At 34.4% G+C, this 16802-nt stretch overlaps 1 protein-coding gene across 1 annotated transcript; it reads right to left on the bottom strand.

Annotated features, from left to right (window-relative positions):
- Positions 1 to 2523: 2523 nt before the first annotated feature.
- Positions 2524 to 10128, bottom strand: LOC115968111 (ankyrin repeat-containing protein At5g02620-like). The gene is made up of 6 exons (XM_031087362.1): positions 9911 to 10128; positions 8256 to 8480; positions 5246 to 5725; positions 4370 to 4519; positions 3523 to 3959; positions 2524 to 3313 (listed from the first exon to the last, which is right to left on the bottom strand). The coding sequence occupies exons 2-6, from the start codon at positions 8467 to 8469 to the stop codon at positions 2696 to 2698; spliced, it is 1899 nt and encodes a 632-aa protein (XP_030943222.1). The 5' UTR covers positions 8470 to 8480; positions 9911 to 10128; the 3' UTR covers positions 2524 to 2695.
- Positions 10129 to 16802: the final 6674 nt, after the last annotated feature.

Raw genomic sequence — 16802 nt, 5'->3', positions numbered from 1 at the left:
TCCCAAAAAGGGGACAGTACAACCCTATCAACGGGGCGTAAACATTGACCACGAGAAAAGCCTAGGAATTTGTTTATATGATGTTATTTGATATATTTATATATTTATATATATATATATATATATATATATATATCACAATATAAATATATATATTTTTTATGTGAAATATTTGATGATAAAATATTGATGAGTTACAAGTTATGAATTTATTGTAAGAATTATTTATTTGAAAGGTTTGTTCTCACACCCCAATGTTAGTGAATTCCACTTATTGAGTTATCTCACCCCCCCCCCCTCCCCCTTTATTTCCCCTTACAGATACATTAGAGGGATTATTGGAGTAGAGATTCCTGGAAGACAATAGTTACAAATTATTTTGTAAAACTGATAATTTTATTATGATTTTTATGGCATTAAATATTGTACTGGAGAATTATTTTGATGATGTTTTGTCTTTGGTGGATTAGAACTCTGACATTTGTGATGAGATTTTAGGTTGTTGGTTTCTTTTATTATTATTTTTATGGATTATTCAGATTAAATAGACTTTTATTGTTTATAATTTTGGGGCGTTACAACACGATACTCTCTTAATGAAACAGAAACTAAACTATTAGTTTCTGGTAGTAAACCTCGAATCCACTAGAGATTTCCCTAAATTCACAAGAAGATAAATTGGAATCCACTAGAGAAAAAAATTGACAAAAGTCTGTATTTTTATTGATAATAATCTAATTTGCCTTTGATGGCTACAAAAACATATAAATACTGAGAAAGTAAAACCTTAGGACAATTAGGAAATATCTGAAACCCTAATTCACACTAATTACGAGATTCAATGGCAAAATATTGAATTTTACCAAAAATAATAAAATTGAGTTAAATGCAAAATCATAAACTACTGACCCTAAGGGTCATTCCAAAACAAACAGGACATTATTCTGACTTTTAAATTAAAAGTTATTAAGGAAAAACAAATATTACTATAAATAGCAAACACGCTATTTTAAAGCCTTAACAAAGAAATTTGCCTAAATTTAGGCGATGCTAGAAACTAAAGTCTAGATTAGAATGTCGTTTTCCTTCAATCTATCAAATTTTATACAATTCTGACAATGTCGTCCCGATGGCCTCTACTGGCACTCCCTTGATCTTGCGTTATGACTTCTAACACCCCTACTACTCCAAGTCAGCATGTAGTGTCTATTCTACATCACCCAGGGCCATCTTCTCTCCTCCACATTCAGTGTCACCTCTTTCCCTACACAATTCAAACACACCTTTCCCAATTTCCCCTCCATTACCTACACATCCTATGAAAATCCGTTCTGGTATTTTCCAAGAGGAAAAAATGTTTTCGCTCTTTTATCATTGACTATTTAAACACCGAACCTCCCTCTTATCATGTTGCTTCTAAGATATATTTCACAATGGCATCAAATTATGGATGCTAAATTTACAGCTTCAGAAAAACAAGGCACCTGGAGTTTAGCCATTTGTTGGGTGCAAATGGGTATACAAGTTAAAAGAAGACACTCTAATGGTAGCATTGCTTGTTATAAGGCCTAATGTGTTGCTATGGGTTATCGTCAATAGCTTGGCCTTGAATTTGGTGAAAGATTCAGCCCAATCATCAAGCCTGCTATTGTTTGCATCATATTATCACTTGTTGTCTAATTTCAATGGTCTCTTCGATAGTTTGACGTCACCAATGCCTTCTTGCTTAGAGTTCTCAAGGAAGAGGTCTATATGACTCAATTACCTTGCTTTGTTGATCTGACAACCCTAATCATATTGGTAAACTTCATAAATCCAAAAATGTTATCAAGCAAGCACCCCATGCTTGGTTTGAGCGTCTCACCTCTCATATTCAAAATCATGGTTTCCATGGATCTATTGCTGACTTCCGTCATTATTCATCCACTGCAATGGTCACTCCATTAGTCCATTACCTTATTGCTTACAGGGAATGATAATTCCTTCATTGACAATTTAATCCACCAGTTGGGCTCCTTCAGGTATATATGTTCACCAGCAAAATTATGTCTCTAGTCTCTTAAAACGTCATAATATTTTCAACTACAAGCGTTGCAATACTCCTTGTGCTCCTGCAACTCAGTTCAGTAAACGCAATGGTAACCTCCTCTTCGATCCTTCTCTACATTGTAGCATAGTTGGTGCATTGCAATATCTAACATTTACACAGCCTAATATCTCATTTGGCGTGAATCAGTTTAGAAAATTTGTGCAAGCTCGAATTGATATTCATTTCAAGTGTAAATTAGCTCACAGGCCTCTTTACTAAGGGCCTCAATTCTCAGCGCTGTCATCAATTGAAAACTAGACTCATGATCACCCCATGCCCTTTTGATCTATTGCAGTAAAATATAGAAAGCAAGGCATGTGGCTATACTATATCCCTTGTAACGTATAAGAAAGTGTTTTCTTTTAAAAAAAAAAAACAATATAAGTGTTTGGTACAGTAAAAACAACTAAAAAGCCCAAAGAAAATATTACTCATTAACTCAGACCAAGTACTTTTGCTTATAAAAAATTCATTAAGACAAAATAACATAATGCATAATTCAGTGGAACAATTCATAATAAGAAATAAAAAGTACAAACCTCAACTATAAGGGAACAAACTAATGGCTACTCCCACAAGGACTACTTCTGCAGATTCCACTAAAATTCAATTGTAAAGCCTATGTTTGAATGGTCGGAAGAGAAACCTAGACCAACATGTTGATCGGATTGTATCAGCCCAAAGGTGAAAATGTTGCCAAGCGAATAATGCGACTATGACACCAGCAAGAGACGCAATAACAATAGGAACCCGATCAAATTTATGATCATAGATCATAAAGATGGCTGCACCATAGGCTAGCACCATTGTAGCAATGGAGACAAATAGTGCCGACAGTCCAAACATCAACCTTGCAGGTAGTGATACAAGAAAATCGTTTTCAGCATAACGTGACGTAAGAATGGACAAGAACATTATTATTGAGGCTGTGGAAGAGAATAGCGCTACTGCATCCGATATGACAAAAATCAGAAACCACTTCTTTTCTAGAAATAGAGGAGCACCATTGTCATTATTATCTCCTCCTGGTAGAGTAAAGATTGCCGCAAATACCACAGTTGCAATGAGTGTTGCAACAAGCATGCATGAAGTTGCAGTGCTCTTCATCCACTTTTCCCCTTCTTTTAACAAGTCTTTGTGCTTCTCCGTAAACAGATCCTTAGGTGTCTGGTTTTCTGAATTCCTCATCTTAATATATGAAGGTGGCACAATTTTTTCCACTGCCTATAATGGTCATTAAATTAAAGTTATACAAATCCAACATAATCAACAAAAAGGTCCAATACAAACTTACAAAAAATTTATGAATTACGGCAGATCAACAAAATATTACTTGCAAATCCGTTATATGCAATTAACCCGAATACATTGAAGAAATATACTAGTTATTAAAAAAATCAGTAATTATAAATTAATTTGTGTTATTTATTTACCTTGAACCACAATAGCTCTCTTTGCATTTGGAGTGCAGCTCCTGATACAATTTGGAGTCGACTAGGAGGTGGCAAGTTTCCAGCAAGATGCAGAATGTTATTATTTTTGCCATCCTTGTATGCTGCTATCAAATCTTTAATTGCTCCAAACTCATATATTAAATTAAATATGGTCTGGTGACGATATAGAACAGCAATATGAAACAAACTTCGATTATCATCATCAACTTTCCATATAAGATCAGGATATAAGCGAACAAGGATAATCAGAAACTCAAGACTGCCTAATTCTGCAGCATCAAAGAGTAGTCTCGAAGGTTTTTTAATTAGTTTTGAAATCTCCGAATCTTGCTTTTGTAGAACATGTTCCCAGAGTTTTTTGACTAGTTGATGGGCTAACGTCCGCATCAAATCCTCATGATAAATCCCTTTGAAGCCTATAGGTAGAATTAATGTTGATTCAAATATGTCATTATACAGAAAATATGCAAACTAAATTAGATGCTTATTCCAAAATAACAATTGACTTATTTACAGCATCCTATTATTTATTAAGAAAATTGAAATTGCATGTTGACCCTAGATAACTTTAGGGGAAACACAAATCAGCCACTGGCGATTAAAAATAAAACATTTTATACCCTTGAACTTTCTAAGGCATTTAAGATGATCTCAATGACAAAAGGAATATGCAGAAATGGATTTTTAAGGTGTAGAGTGGATACTGATTAAAGTGTATTTGCCTATATAGAGTGGCACCTTGATGCATAAGTGTATTTGCCCAATACTTTCAAGGGTTAGCACATAGTTTATGCTAAGAGATTTTGAGTGGGCGCAAAAAACTAACATGAATTGATGTATCCTTTCCAGATTCCCAGCTGATTTTTGTTGGCAATTTTGGAAGGCTTTCGAGCCAAAACATGCAAGGCTGTCTCATTGTTTGCATCTCGAGCAAAGGCTAATGATGTGTCTCTGTCCAATATTGTTAAAGCTAGATCTGTACACAAAACACAATGGTTCACTGTTAGAGTCATAAACTGCCTCTTTATTCTTAGAGATATTCAGGTGTAATGGAAATTAATAAGAGGATGCAATGCATGTTGAACTGTCTTACATCTAAACCAACTGTGACAATTTTATTAAGTTACTTTCAGGGTAGGGAATTTGCTAGCAATCTTATGACTCCCTAATTTACATGCTAATTCAAATAACTAAGGTGTGACATAAGACATAACCCAATTGGATAAATAAGATTTTATGGTTTAAGCTATCTTGTAGCCTTCATACAGAATAAAGGTGCTTCTCAAATAAATACATTAATACGGGACAAATGAATTAAATAGATCACTACATTGTGCACGCATAGTTAAATATTCATTGCATTTAACAGTCTTGGAGGATTTTTTTTTTGGTAGAAAAACCTGTTTTAAATTAGAGAATCAAGTAACTTGTAATGCACAAATGTTACCAATTTTTCAATAGTTGGTAGAATTACACTTAGTGGCCTAAAAACTTTTTATTTTTTGCAATAAACAAAGATTCATTTCCTTGTGATCACTAAATAAGCGGCATTAGCCTTGTATAGACAAAGTGAGCACCCTCTATAAGGGCTGACTAGCAAGAGGCCACAGCACGAAAAATCATTTCCAAAATGCAATAAGGGTGAGGCAATGTGGAAGGTTATTTCATGCCATAGAAATATATAGTTATAAGGGCATCATACCATATAAATCAGCCGAGATAGTACCAAGAAGGAGGCTAATTCGTTCCTCATGAGTTAGGCTTTCAAAATCAGTAACATCATAGAGATATGACACCATATCCCTGTGTCCAAACAAAGCTGCCATGTATAAGGGTGTCTTTCCTTGATTACCTCGAATCAGAGTAAGGTTTTTGTTTTTTTTCACCATCACCTTAGCAATTTCCACAATTCCTGATGCGGCAGCAAAACAAATAGCAGTGTTTTCATCTTTATTTTTCAAGGCTAGGTCCTCTTCGTTCATATGTTTAACCAGTTCCTTTACAAAAGCAGTGCGTTTTGCTGCAGCAGCAATGTGCAGAGCAGTCTCCCTTTTTCTCGTTATCCCAGCACGAACAACATCACGATCTTTGTTAATGACATCTTTAGCAGCTTTCCAGTCACCTTTGATGGCTGCTTCATATAATGGTACACATAGGGAGAGGTAGTCCTTTCTTCTTTCCCCTGAAAATTTTCGACCATGAGGAAAATGTATTTGAGTTTTATAAAACTATGTCCTCCCCAATATCCATTCAATTCCCCAATATTTCCCCAGCCTTTTTTCAATTTAACATGTACTTAACAATGTGTAATGCCACAGGATATGGTATATTATTACTTGCATAGTAAATGAAACCTGCACCTTAACATTGTAAAAGGTCCATGGAGAGATTGATTATTGTATTATATGTCTCTGGAACAAATCAAGTGATTTTAAATGCACTTCTTAGAAACATGATTCCTTAAGCCAAAGAATTTGCTTCCTTCAAATTTTCAGGCAAGGTTGAAGGCGGAGATGGAAAAGAATGTTTTAATCTTGACAATGGTATACCTTGTGAAATGTTTCTTTCGGTTAACCAGGCCAAAAAAATAAAATAAAATAAGAGCTGCAGAATACTCCGAGACTTATTGAACCCAAAGTTAAGTCAAAAGATTTCACATTTATACGCGTGAAACAATACCCTAACCATGATAGGAAAATAGAAAAATCATGGAAAGAAAAAAAAAAAAACATCAAACCTGACAAATGAACAGAACCAACCAAAACAAGAAACCCTGCAAAAGACTGGATCCCAAACCCCCCATAATTGACCAAAAATGAAATTTACCTGAGTTGTCTTTTAAATGCCTTGAAAGACATTTGAACTATTGAATTGGGGGTCTCAAATTTTGTTTGTTGCACTACTTCAATTCTCATTGAGAGCTTTCTGTTAAGTGACTATGACTGAGTCTCATAACTCATCTTAAAACAAAAATCATGGCCTTTTAAGTTTTACCATGAAAGCCCTTCAATAGCTTCTGCCTGGGCTTTCATCTATCCTTTGACTCCAAAAGAGTCCATAAAGCTTCTTAGTCAATGCCCACGCCAGATATAATGATACATGCTGTTGTTTGAATTGTCAATTCTTCAGTAGGATATATCTATAGTTATGTTTCATGATATGCTACTACTCCAGTGATCTACTCAAAATTGGAAAATTTACATTTATCTTGCTCATATGAAGTTTGAACACTCAATGAGAAAGGTTGCCTTTAGTTGTTTGAAGCTAACTTGCAAAAATAAGACAATAGCTACCTTGCACTTCAGAGGTCATGAACTCTACACATTTCAGGAACAAAGGTATAGGTTTTAAGGGTTCTTTAACTAACTTAATATGAGCAAGATAAATGTAAATTTTCCAATTTTGAGTAGATCACTAGAGTACTAAAATATCATGAAACATAATTATAGATATATGCTACTGAAGAATTGACAATTCAAATAACAGCATGTATCTGGCATAGGCATTGACTAAGAAGCTTTATGGAATCTTTCGGAGTCAATAGATGAGCAAGATAAATGTTATTTGAGCAATGCCTAAAGCTGATGCCCTAGGTTCGTAGCTAATCTATTAGCAAATATATGGAGTTAGTGATGCAACACAGACTTGAAAACGCGTAATGGGATTTATGGAGAGAGAGCAGAACAACGCCTAGGCTTCACCACATAGAGGTTGTTTGATCCCCTAGGCTTTATCACCCAAAGACTACTAGGAATTACTAGCAAGGAGAGGAAAATCTTAATTCAATATTATTCATCAAATTCAAGATGTCCAATAATGTATTTTTGGAGTCTTTAAGTAGAGCTTCAAAGGTTAAAACTAATAAGAAAAGTAAAAATGTAATCAATTACATTAAATTCAGATATAAAATCCATCAGCATATTTCTGGTAGTGATCTCTGCATCAGTTGGCATGCAAACATACCATATTTATGTTGACCTACATTCAAGATATAGTTGGACTTTTATCAAATTTAAAGCTCAGGGAGCCAATCTAGCACCCTAGAATCTAATTTAGGGCTATCATTCTGAGAACTACAGACGTGAGAATAATCTAAAACATGAGCTTTTGGGCCTACAGAGACAACACTTCTACATTCCTAGCTAGCAAGACTAAACAAGTTTCATAGGCCATTAATAATGCCTCAGGGCAGATTCAAGGACTACTATAAGTACAATTTCTGCATCTACTCTACTAAACTAATTTTTCACTCAACAGGCAGAGCTTCAGAAATGAAGGTCCTGAGTTTAAGTTGACTTTCTATAGGAAGATGGCACAATATGAGCCCAAACAGGTACTACATGCATGTCTGCCTGAAATTGAATACTGAGTACATGTTATACATCATGTCATTCATAAGAGTTATACAGAACCTTGCAATTATTTAATATTTTTCTGCATAACAAACATACTTATGTATGATATGGATATGTAAACTAAGATAACTCAACTATATAACAGTCTATCCACATGATCCAAAAAGTATGTGCCATCAAAGTTCGGGCTGGTCATCCACCAAAACCTATTGGGTGTGTGATTAGCATTGAGGACTAATATAAACTCTACTCAAGCAAAAGCTCAAATCTACCTAGGAAGCTCAATTTGGAAAAATAGTCTAGCACAGCATACAGATGTTTCTGCAAATAATACCACACACAAGCAGTGATACTTACCTTCATAAGGAATTGGTTGTGTCAAATCTCTATTGGGTGTTGAACATTCTTGATGTCCATTAGCTGCTTGAGTACTCAATTCTGCAACATCCAAACGCACTTCTTCTTGCATTGGCATGGGTCCATCCGAAGTATCCATCATAGATGATTGGGGCAACAAATTCACTCTTACTGCTGTAGTCACCTCTATCTCTCCGTTTCTTTGAGAAGACATCTTGGTTTTGACTATGTGATAAACATTCAATCATATGAGAAGTAAATCAAGCACATGTGTGTGTGCGTTTGTGCATGCACAAGCATGTGTATGTGAGCACACGCTTGATTTGGAGCTAAATGTTTTCATATGACACCAAATTATAGTAAACAAGTTCAATAAAAGGGGTAGAGACTCTAGAGGTAAATGATGACTTTTCATTTCTTAATCTCAGTAATTAAATTTCATCTGTGATAGAACAAAATTATATCAAATGTGAACTATTCAGTCACTGGTGACTATATCTGGGCTGCATTACAATCAAATAACTCTTTTTGAGAGCTAATTGTCATTTTTTTCAATAAAACAATCTCAGGAATAGGGATTAAATTTTCTTGATGAATTTACTGGTAACATATTCAGCCTCTCTAGTTTGTTTTAAAGCTGATCTTCATCGTAGTCCACCATGCATTGGGGTAATGGTAATGTGATAGCCATTAGAATGTGAGATTCATGTAATGTGTGGCACAATCAACCAACCAAACATGATAATATTCTCAAATTCCTGTAAAGTTGCGGTAATGTTGCTCTAAAATTTTTTACTAGTGTTAAGTGGTTGTACAAACTAAACCAAGTAGTATAAAGAACACAAAGACAGGAGTTATTACTGCTAACAGCCTATCATGGAACATTATTTTCACCTAGATCAACCATTGACGCCACTTTTATTATGCACTAATCACAACAAGCCAGGTCAACAATTGGTGAAAAAAATTATGAAAAATGTTGTATTTTTGTACAATTATACTTATTAAATTTCTCCATTTGTTTCGACAAAATTTGTTTTCTAGAAAACGTTTATGGTATTTCTTGGTGTTTGGTACATTGGAAAACGTAATTCAACAGAAAACAAGCCCAATATTCCAGAATGTCACATACTAAACGAACCACCACAGATAAATTCTGCCTATTTTCAAGGTCACAACCAAACACCCAAAGAAATAAGCCAATTTTCTGGAAAATGCTTTCTAGAAAATAAATAATAAGTCATATTCTGGAAAACATTTTCTGTTGAAACAACAACAAAAGAGCATAATTGAATGAGAAATGAGAATGAAAACGTCTTGTATGACCTGAACAAGCTCTGCCATAATCAAGTTAAAGTCAACTAGAAAAATTCTTGTATTCTTCTGTGACAACCAGCATGAAAAATATTTATATTTCTTCTGAAAATACTTTATTTCTTTCTCCTTTATTATTCTAATAAATTTATTTACACACATGCATTACTGTTTGCAGCACGGATAACAGGAGAATAAAAAATAAATAGCTAAAATATATAAATTAAAAGAAATAGTGAACACTAAACAAATCCCACATTTTGTAATGTTGCCATAAAGATATATAAACTCAAGAATGACTATAACAATTGAAACAAATTACTAGGAACTTAATAACTTACTTGTAGATTGTACTCTCTTTGTCAGTCTTTGGGCAGCTAGACAAAAACAGCAAAATTTTGATGGTTGATTTTGATGAGTGCTTCAACAAGGCAGTACTGGATTGGTCGGAGTATTGAGTTATGGGAATTCACAACACAACAATGTAGTTCATGATTGCAGGGCTAATGCAAGAATGAAGAAGACTTACTTTATATATTACAAGTCAAAAAGTCAGTCAATGATTGAAGTAAGTGTTAAGAACATTCATTATTAAAGACAAAAAGTGTCTACGCGTCTGCATTAACGCTTTCACTCCCTCTCAACTCGGAAGGGAATTGAAATTATAAAATAATTACAAAAAATAAAATAAAGGAAAGAAACGAGAAGGAACCACAAATAATTGAGAAAGATTGTAGAAATAACTTTTGTTGCCCCAACTCAGTGATTGAGATTAAAGATCAGTAAGTTCATGCGAAAATGATTTATTAGCACTTACTCTCCATGAAATTAAAATTGTGACAAAGGTTATTGCTACAGTTGACCATCTATAACTAATTGTTTAGAATATACTTTCTCAAAAAAAAAAAAAAATTGTTTAGAATATAGATTCGATAACATCGTAATTATGACATTTTAAATGAAGTTTGTTGTGTGTCATGGCGTTAGAAATTTGTTCTTTCACCTTTGTTTGTGTGCTTAATTATGACAAAAATTATAATAACATTTTGTATTGTTTGTTCTTTTTCATGGAAAGAATCAGATTAGAATCTTCTTCTTCTTTTCTTATGGAAAGGGCAACGCAGTCGAAGATGCAAAATGCCACGTCATCGAGAGGTTGGTGGATGTCTACTTGGACTTTTTTGCCACTGACTTAATGGGGAACTTACGTAACATAACATGGAAAATTCCCTTTCAAGAGAATATGAACTCATCTCACAAGTTTATACATTTATTAAGTAAAAACTAAAAAGAAATAAAATAATTTCATTACAATACTCACAAATTTTTGTTATTGTCTTGGGCTTAGCCAGGGGCCGAACTAGGTGCGCCCCAAAAACCCGCCCCAAACACCCCACCCCCCCCCCCCCCCCAAAAACACAAAAATAAATAAATAACAAAGTCAAAATTAAAAATTGGGAAATGTCATTTTTTGAAACTTTTTTGTGAAAAAAAAAAAAAAAAAACCGATTTTTTTACCACTTTTTATATTCCCATAAAAGTAGAATAAAAAATTTCCTAAAATTATCCATTATCAAAATGTCCTTGTTGAGAAATGAGAATAAATAATAAATTAAGGGTACGTTTGGTACACTAAATACAAAATTATGACAAGAATTGTAATCTTTATTACTAGAAATAAAATGTGTTATAACGTAATAACTAAATCAATTCATAAGTTTGGTTATAAGTTATAATTTATATTATATCTAAAAGTTTAAGCGTAACATTTATTGTTGTTACGCCCATGTTAAGTCACATCAGCAATCATATTATCTACCTACTTTCCATTTCTCTCCACTACTCTCAATCTTAATGTCACTCTTCATCTATCTCATCCTCTTCCTTTCAGTTTGGTTCTTTTTATAAAGGAAGAGAATACCATACCGTACCTGTACGTGTACCAAAACCAAAACTCCAACATTTCGTATCGGTTTAAATATCAGCTGAACTGGTCAATTTCAGGTATTTCGGCTGGTACTGGGCATATTAGCCGATACAAAAAAAGAGGCCCAGTTTTTTTTAGTTTTGTAATTTTCAAATTTTTGTAAGAATAGAAAGATAACTTATTTGTTTTCTTAGTATACAATTGTTGATACCCATTTTTGTGACACATTCTCTATAAGCCCGTCTCAATCGAGCCCGAACTTATTATGGGCCCGATTCATGTATTATATTATTTCTTTTATTCTTTTAAGTATGGCCCAAGCCGATGTGGTTTATGGGGGAAATTTAGGAAGTGTGGTTTTGGAGGTTATGGATCGGTTTCTTTCGGACCTTTGTATGAGCCTAGACCAAGCGTGCTACCAAGTGGGTAAGGGATAGTAGTAGCACCTTAGGCTCATTAAGGAGGTCTTGTACCCGAAATTTCCACCTTAAAGGAGATTTTATGCTCTGACTGACTATGGCCTAAATTTTTTGCCCTAACCCACTTTTACCTTTAAAACATAGTTGGCTCTTATTGGCCAACTCCAGCGACTAGTCCTCACTTAGGTGAGTATTCCAATAATCTAAAATGTTCAACCAAAGGCAGCCAATTAAAGCAAACCCCCTTTAATTCCCAAATCATGTTTAAAGCATGTCAAACTCTTCCCTAAACAAAAGCAACCCAAGCCAAGACACCAAATTAGTGTCATGGGGGATAAAAGCCCCTTCTACTACCAAAAAACCAATCATTAACAACACCCCAAACTTAATATAAGACTCTTTCTTAAGCTCAAAAATGATCCATCCACGTTTTCCCCCATAGAGCTAAAACTTGAGAGCAAAAGCCCATTGAGTTAGGAAACATTCTCACAATTTTGAACCTTAGGGGTGGAAATATGGATATAGGGAAACCTTCCTTCTCTTCCTCACAATTTCCTTTTCTCGCTGACTGTAGGTCCAACTTTCAAACCTGTTATATTTTTACGCTTTTCTTGCACTTTTGTTAAACCCATTCAGCTAGCTAACATTCTCGTAATTCTGAAGTATGGAGGGGGGGGGGGGGAATATAGGTACAAGGAAACCTTCCCTCTCTTTTTCACAACCTCTCTCAATTTCCTCTTCTCGTTGACTGTGGATCGAACTTTCAGACCTGTTATGTTTTTATGCTTTTTTTGCATTTTTGTTATTAGTATTTTGATTATCTATCGTCAAAGCACCATTAGCATTTTGTTTATCATACTTTTGGAATTTTGGTCTTGATTCTCTACAATAAACACTTCTAAAGAACCCAAGGGGAGATTTGGGCCGTTCTCACATTTTTGGCCCTTGTCGCAAAAACGTCCCCTACAACAGTGAACAATTAAAGTATAAAATCATGAATAATTTGCTCTGAATTAAGGTAATATTTTATGGTGAACTTTTATTTTTATTATTATATATAAAATAGTGGTAAACTCAAAACGGTACAATGGTATTAATCAGTACCGAAATATATCGTTCCACTGGTCAAACCGATATAACCTCTAGTATGAGATTGACTCCCTTGCTTTTTATCCCTATTCTATTACTATGAATATGTCATTCTCTCTCCCATTCTATACATATTTTCTCACATGATAAAGGTTATTACTCTCTCTCTCTCTCTCTCTCTCTCTCTCTCTCTCTCATGTTTTATTTTTGTGTGAATTTTTTAATTTTTGTATCTCTATTTTAGATTGATGAATTTATGTGTTCTTTAGAATTTTACTTTGGGTTGATGCAAGTTGATTTTGTGTTTTTAAGTTATTATCTTCTTTCTTTTTTCTTTTTTATGATTTTTAAATGCTATTCTATTGCATATAAAGATAGTTTACAAGAATATAATGTTTTTCTATTATATAGAATGGCTTGGATAATTTGGTGTTTGGCTTATGCCTATATTTTTATTTTGACGCTTCTTCATCTCATTTTATTTTCCATTTCTCTCCCAAAAAAGGTGATTACTCTCTCTCTCTCTCATATTTATTCATTTTTGCAACTTTACTTTAGGTTGATGAATAATTATAATTTTTTTATAATACTATTTTGAGTTAATACAATTTGGTAGTGTGTTTGATTTTTTAAGTTTTCCATCACAAGTCTTCTCTCTCCCACTTATAGCTTTTGTTTGCTTTATTTATTTATTTTTTTTTTGACATAATACTTAGTTATTTTGGAAGTGAGATTTTGAATTTATATCAAAATACAATATTGGCTAAGTATTTGAATGTATCTATCAGCTACAAAACCTCTCAAGATGAATATGTATAGACAATATTTTTGTTTTAATTTTTCATTTATTTATTATTTAATTATAACATCAAAATTAAAGTAGATAAATATATAAAGTTAAAAATGACTAAGATGAATTTGTAAAATCAATATATATATATATATATATATATATATATATAGTTAATATTGTCAAAAAATTAAAATTAAAAAATAAATTATAAAAAGAATAATGATGTGACAGATGAGAAGACTTAATAGGAGTGTAACAACAAAAATACGATATTAAGATCCAGTTAAAGGCAATTCAATCTTAATAAATGAAGTGTATATAGTCAAAAAAAAAATTTTGTTACATCACGTTCTCTTTATATTGTTATACAAATTATTTTCTTTCATTTCAATAGGTGAAGTGTTCAATTTTAGACATAAAGTCTACTTTTTTCCTACATATTATTGTAAATATTATATTTATAATATGGTATTGTCTCTTTAGAGTGTCTAAGAAATTTATAGTTCCAATCTCATGTATCTATATTAGTAAACAAAATTCAATCAATAGTTCAAAAGTACTCCTATGATAAGAAAAATTATAAATATAATAATATCTTTTTAAGAGAATAAAAATTTTGAATAATTTATTTGAAATTCAAATAGTTTAGTTGTATAAGAAAAACAAATTAGAAAACTATAACGCACAATAACATAATTTATCAAAATATGGACCGCCTAAAAAATGAATAATATCAATCAAACAAATCCAAATAATAAAATGATGATATTTTGTTGAGATAGATAAATAAAAAATAATTTTAGAAATTGTTTAATTTTTTGGGAAAACAAATTTGTAAGGACGCGATTCGTGGCGGACCGTAACAGTGTCGGGTTCGCGCGTGAAAAGGCCCCTAACAATATCATTTGTAGAGCGTGGGCTTGGAAGGCTAGGCCTTGATTGATAGGCGGTGGGTTTTTCGCGGTGTTCGTACCAGTTTAAGTTTTCCTGCACCCCTGGAATCTTTCTCCTGGAGGTGGGCTGGGAGGCTCAGGTTTCTGGCCATTTTTCCCAACCTCTTTATCGGTGCACCTTCCTTTTTATTATATAGTCCGTCTTGGCTGATCCCGACCCTCCACTTGTAGGTCAGGCAGGAGCTTGTTTCTGTATCCATCCCATCAGCTGTCCCGTCTAACTTTCTATTAGTTGCATGGATCGACGTTTGCACCGCCCAAACGTCTTTTCTCATTAACCAGCTCTGGGTATTGGCAGGTGCATTTACTGAAGGGGGTGGGACGCACTTTCCCTGGTCCGAGTTCACACCCTGCTTCCCTATGGGCCCCATTCCGTTCACATCCCTTTGAGGGGGCTGTTTGGGGATTGCCTACACCAAGGTGTTGGTCTTCCTGTTGAAGCTATGGAATGCCGAGGACAGGGTAAGTTCTCAGCCGTTCCCCTTGCTATCTCGGCCACTGAGCATTCGTCTTCGGCAAGGTACCTCCTCGGCACGGGCCCTGGGCCCAGATAGAGTTTGGGCCGGACTGCAGAACTCTCGGGCCTACAAAATTATTTCCCACAAAATTCAGGGAACAAATTATATATTATACCATAATAACTAAAATATAATTATCTAGTTTCACGTGCCTGAAGTCCAATACATCAGAAACGACACCGTTAGTCTTAATGAGGAACGACAGCGTTTTACAATCTGAACAGACGTCACCGTTTTGGATTTTACCGTTGGAACAGTATCATCATCTTCTTCATTTGAATTCTCAGGTTTGCTGTTACAGCTTTGTATAGAATCCACTCCTAATGTGAGAGCCCGAAGTACTGCTTCGGGACTATCTAATTTTTTTCCCTGTAAAAGAAGTTCAGTAGAGCCCAATTCCATAACGCCAATTTTGAAGGGTACGCACATCATGGTCTGGAGCACGGTCATATGGTGAGCTTGCCAGTGAGCTCACACTAGCCACCCAAACTGGATTTGAAGTGGTAAAACCTTTTCCTGGGAGGTCGGTGAGCTCTTGTTCGTCAACAGAACCCGAGCTCAATAAACTGAGGTTTGCTTGTAAGGACATACAACTCTACTCCAACGAAGATCTTCGAATTCAGGCACATCTATACTCTCTTTTTTACTTTTAATATTTCTTTTGTTTTCTTTTGTATTCCGCATATCTTTAGGCATGCTATCCAAACTAGCTTGTGTCTTCAAACTTCATGAGGGAATGATATTTCCTTCATTGACAATTTAATCCATCAGTTGGACTGTACTTTCTAGGCTTATAGATTGAGTCCTTTCCTTCAGATATATATGTCCACCAGCAAAAAAATGTCTCTAATCTCTTAAAACATCATAGTATGTTCAACTGCAAGCTTGTAAGACTCTTTGTGCTCCTGCAACTCAGTTCAGTAAACACAATGGTAACCTCTTGTTCGATCCTTCTCTGTATGGTAGCATAGTTGGTGCATTGTAATATCTAACATTTACACAGCCTAATATCTGAATCAATTTAGAAAATTTATGCAAACTCCTACTGATATTTATTTCGCTGCGCTGCTAAGAGAATTCTACTGTATCTCAAAGATACCCTACATTATGATCGCCATTTTATGCCCATTTTTACACCTAGCTCTCTCCCCCTTTTTGTCTATACTAACGCAGATTTGGGATAATGACCATTCTGACCAACACTCGACTTCCAGCTATGTAGTCTTTCTTGGATCTAACCCCCACATGGTTTGCACAGAAGTAGTCCACAGTTTCTAGATCCTCCACCGGGGCCAAATAATGTTCTCTTGATTCTACCACTGTCGAGTTATCCTAGCTCTGAATGGTTCTTCAATATATATGCATTTTTCTCCCCAGTGCCCCTTGCATTTGGTATGATAACGTCTCTGCATTCGCTCTTGCATTGAACCGCATGTTTCATCCTTGAACCAAACCTTTTGAAGTAGATTCACTTTGTTTGCAGTGAATTGTTCTTAAAGATTTAACTATGAACATCATTTCAAGCGCAAATCAG

This window comes from Quercus lobata, chromosome 11 (genome assembly GCF_001633185.2).
Source record: "Quercus lobata isolate SW786 chromosome 11, ValleyOak3.0 Primary Assembly, whole genome shotgun sequence".
In the NCBI taxonomy this organism is placed as follows: domain Eukaryota; kingdom Viridiplantae; phylum Streptophyta; class Magnoliopsida; order Fagales; family Fagaceae; genus Quercus; species Quercus lobata.
This window is presented reverse-complemented; position numbering and strand designations above follow the sequence as displayed.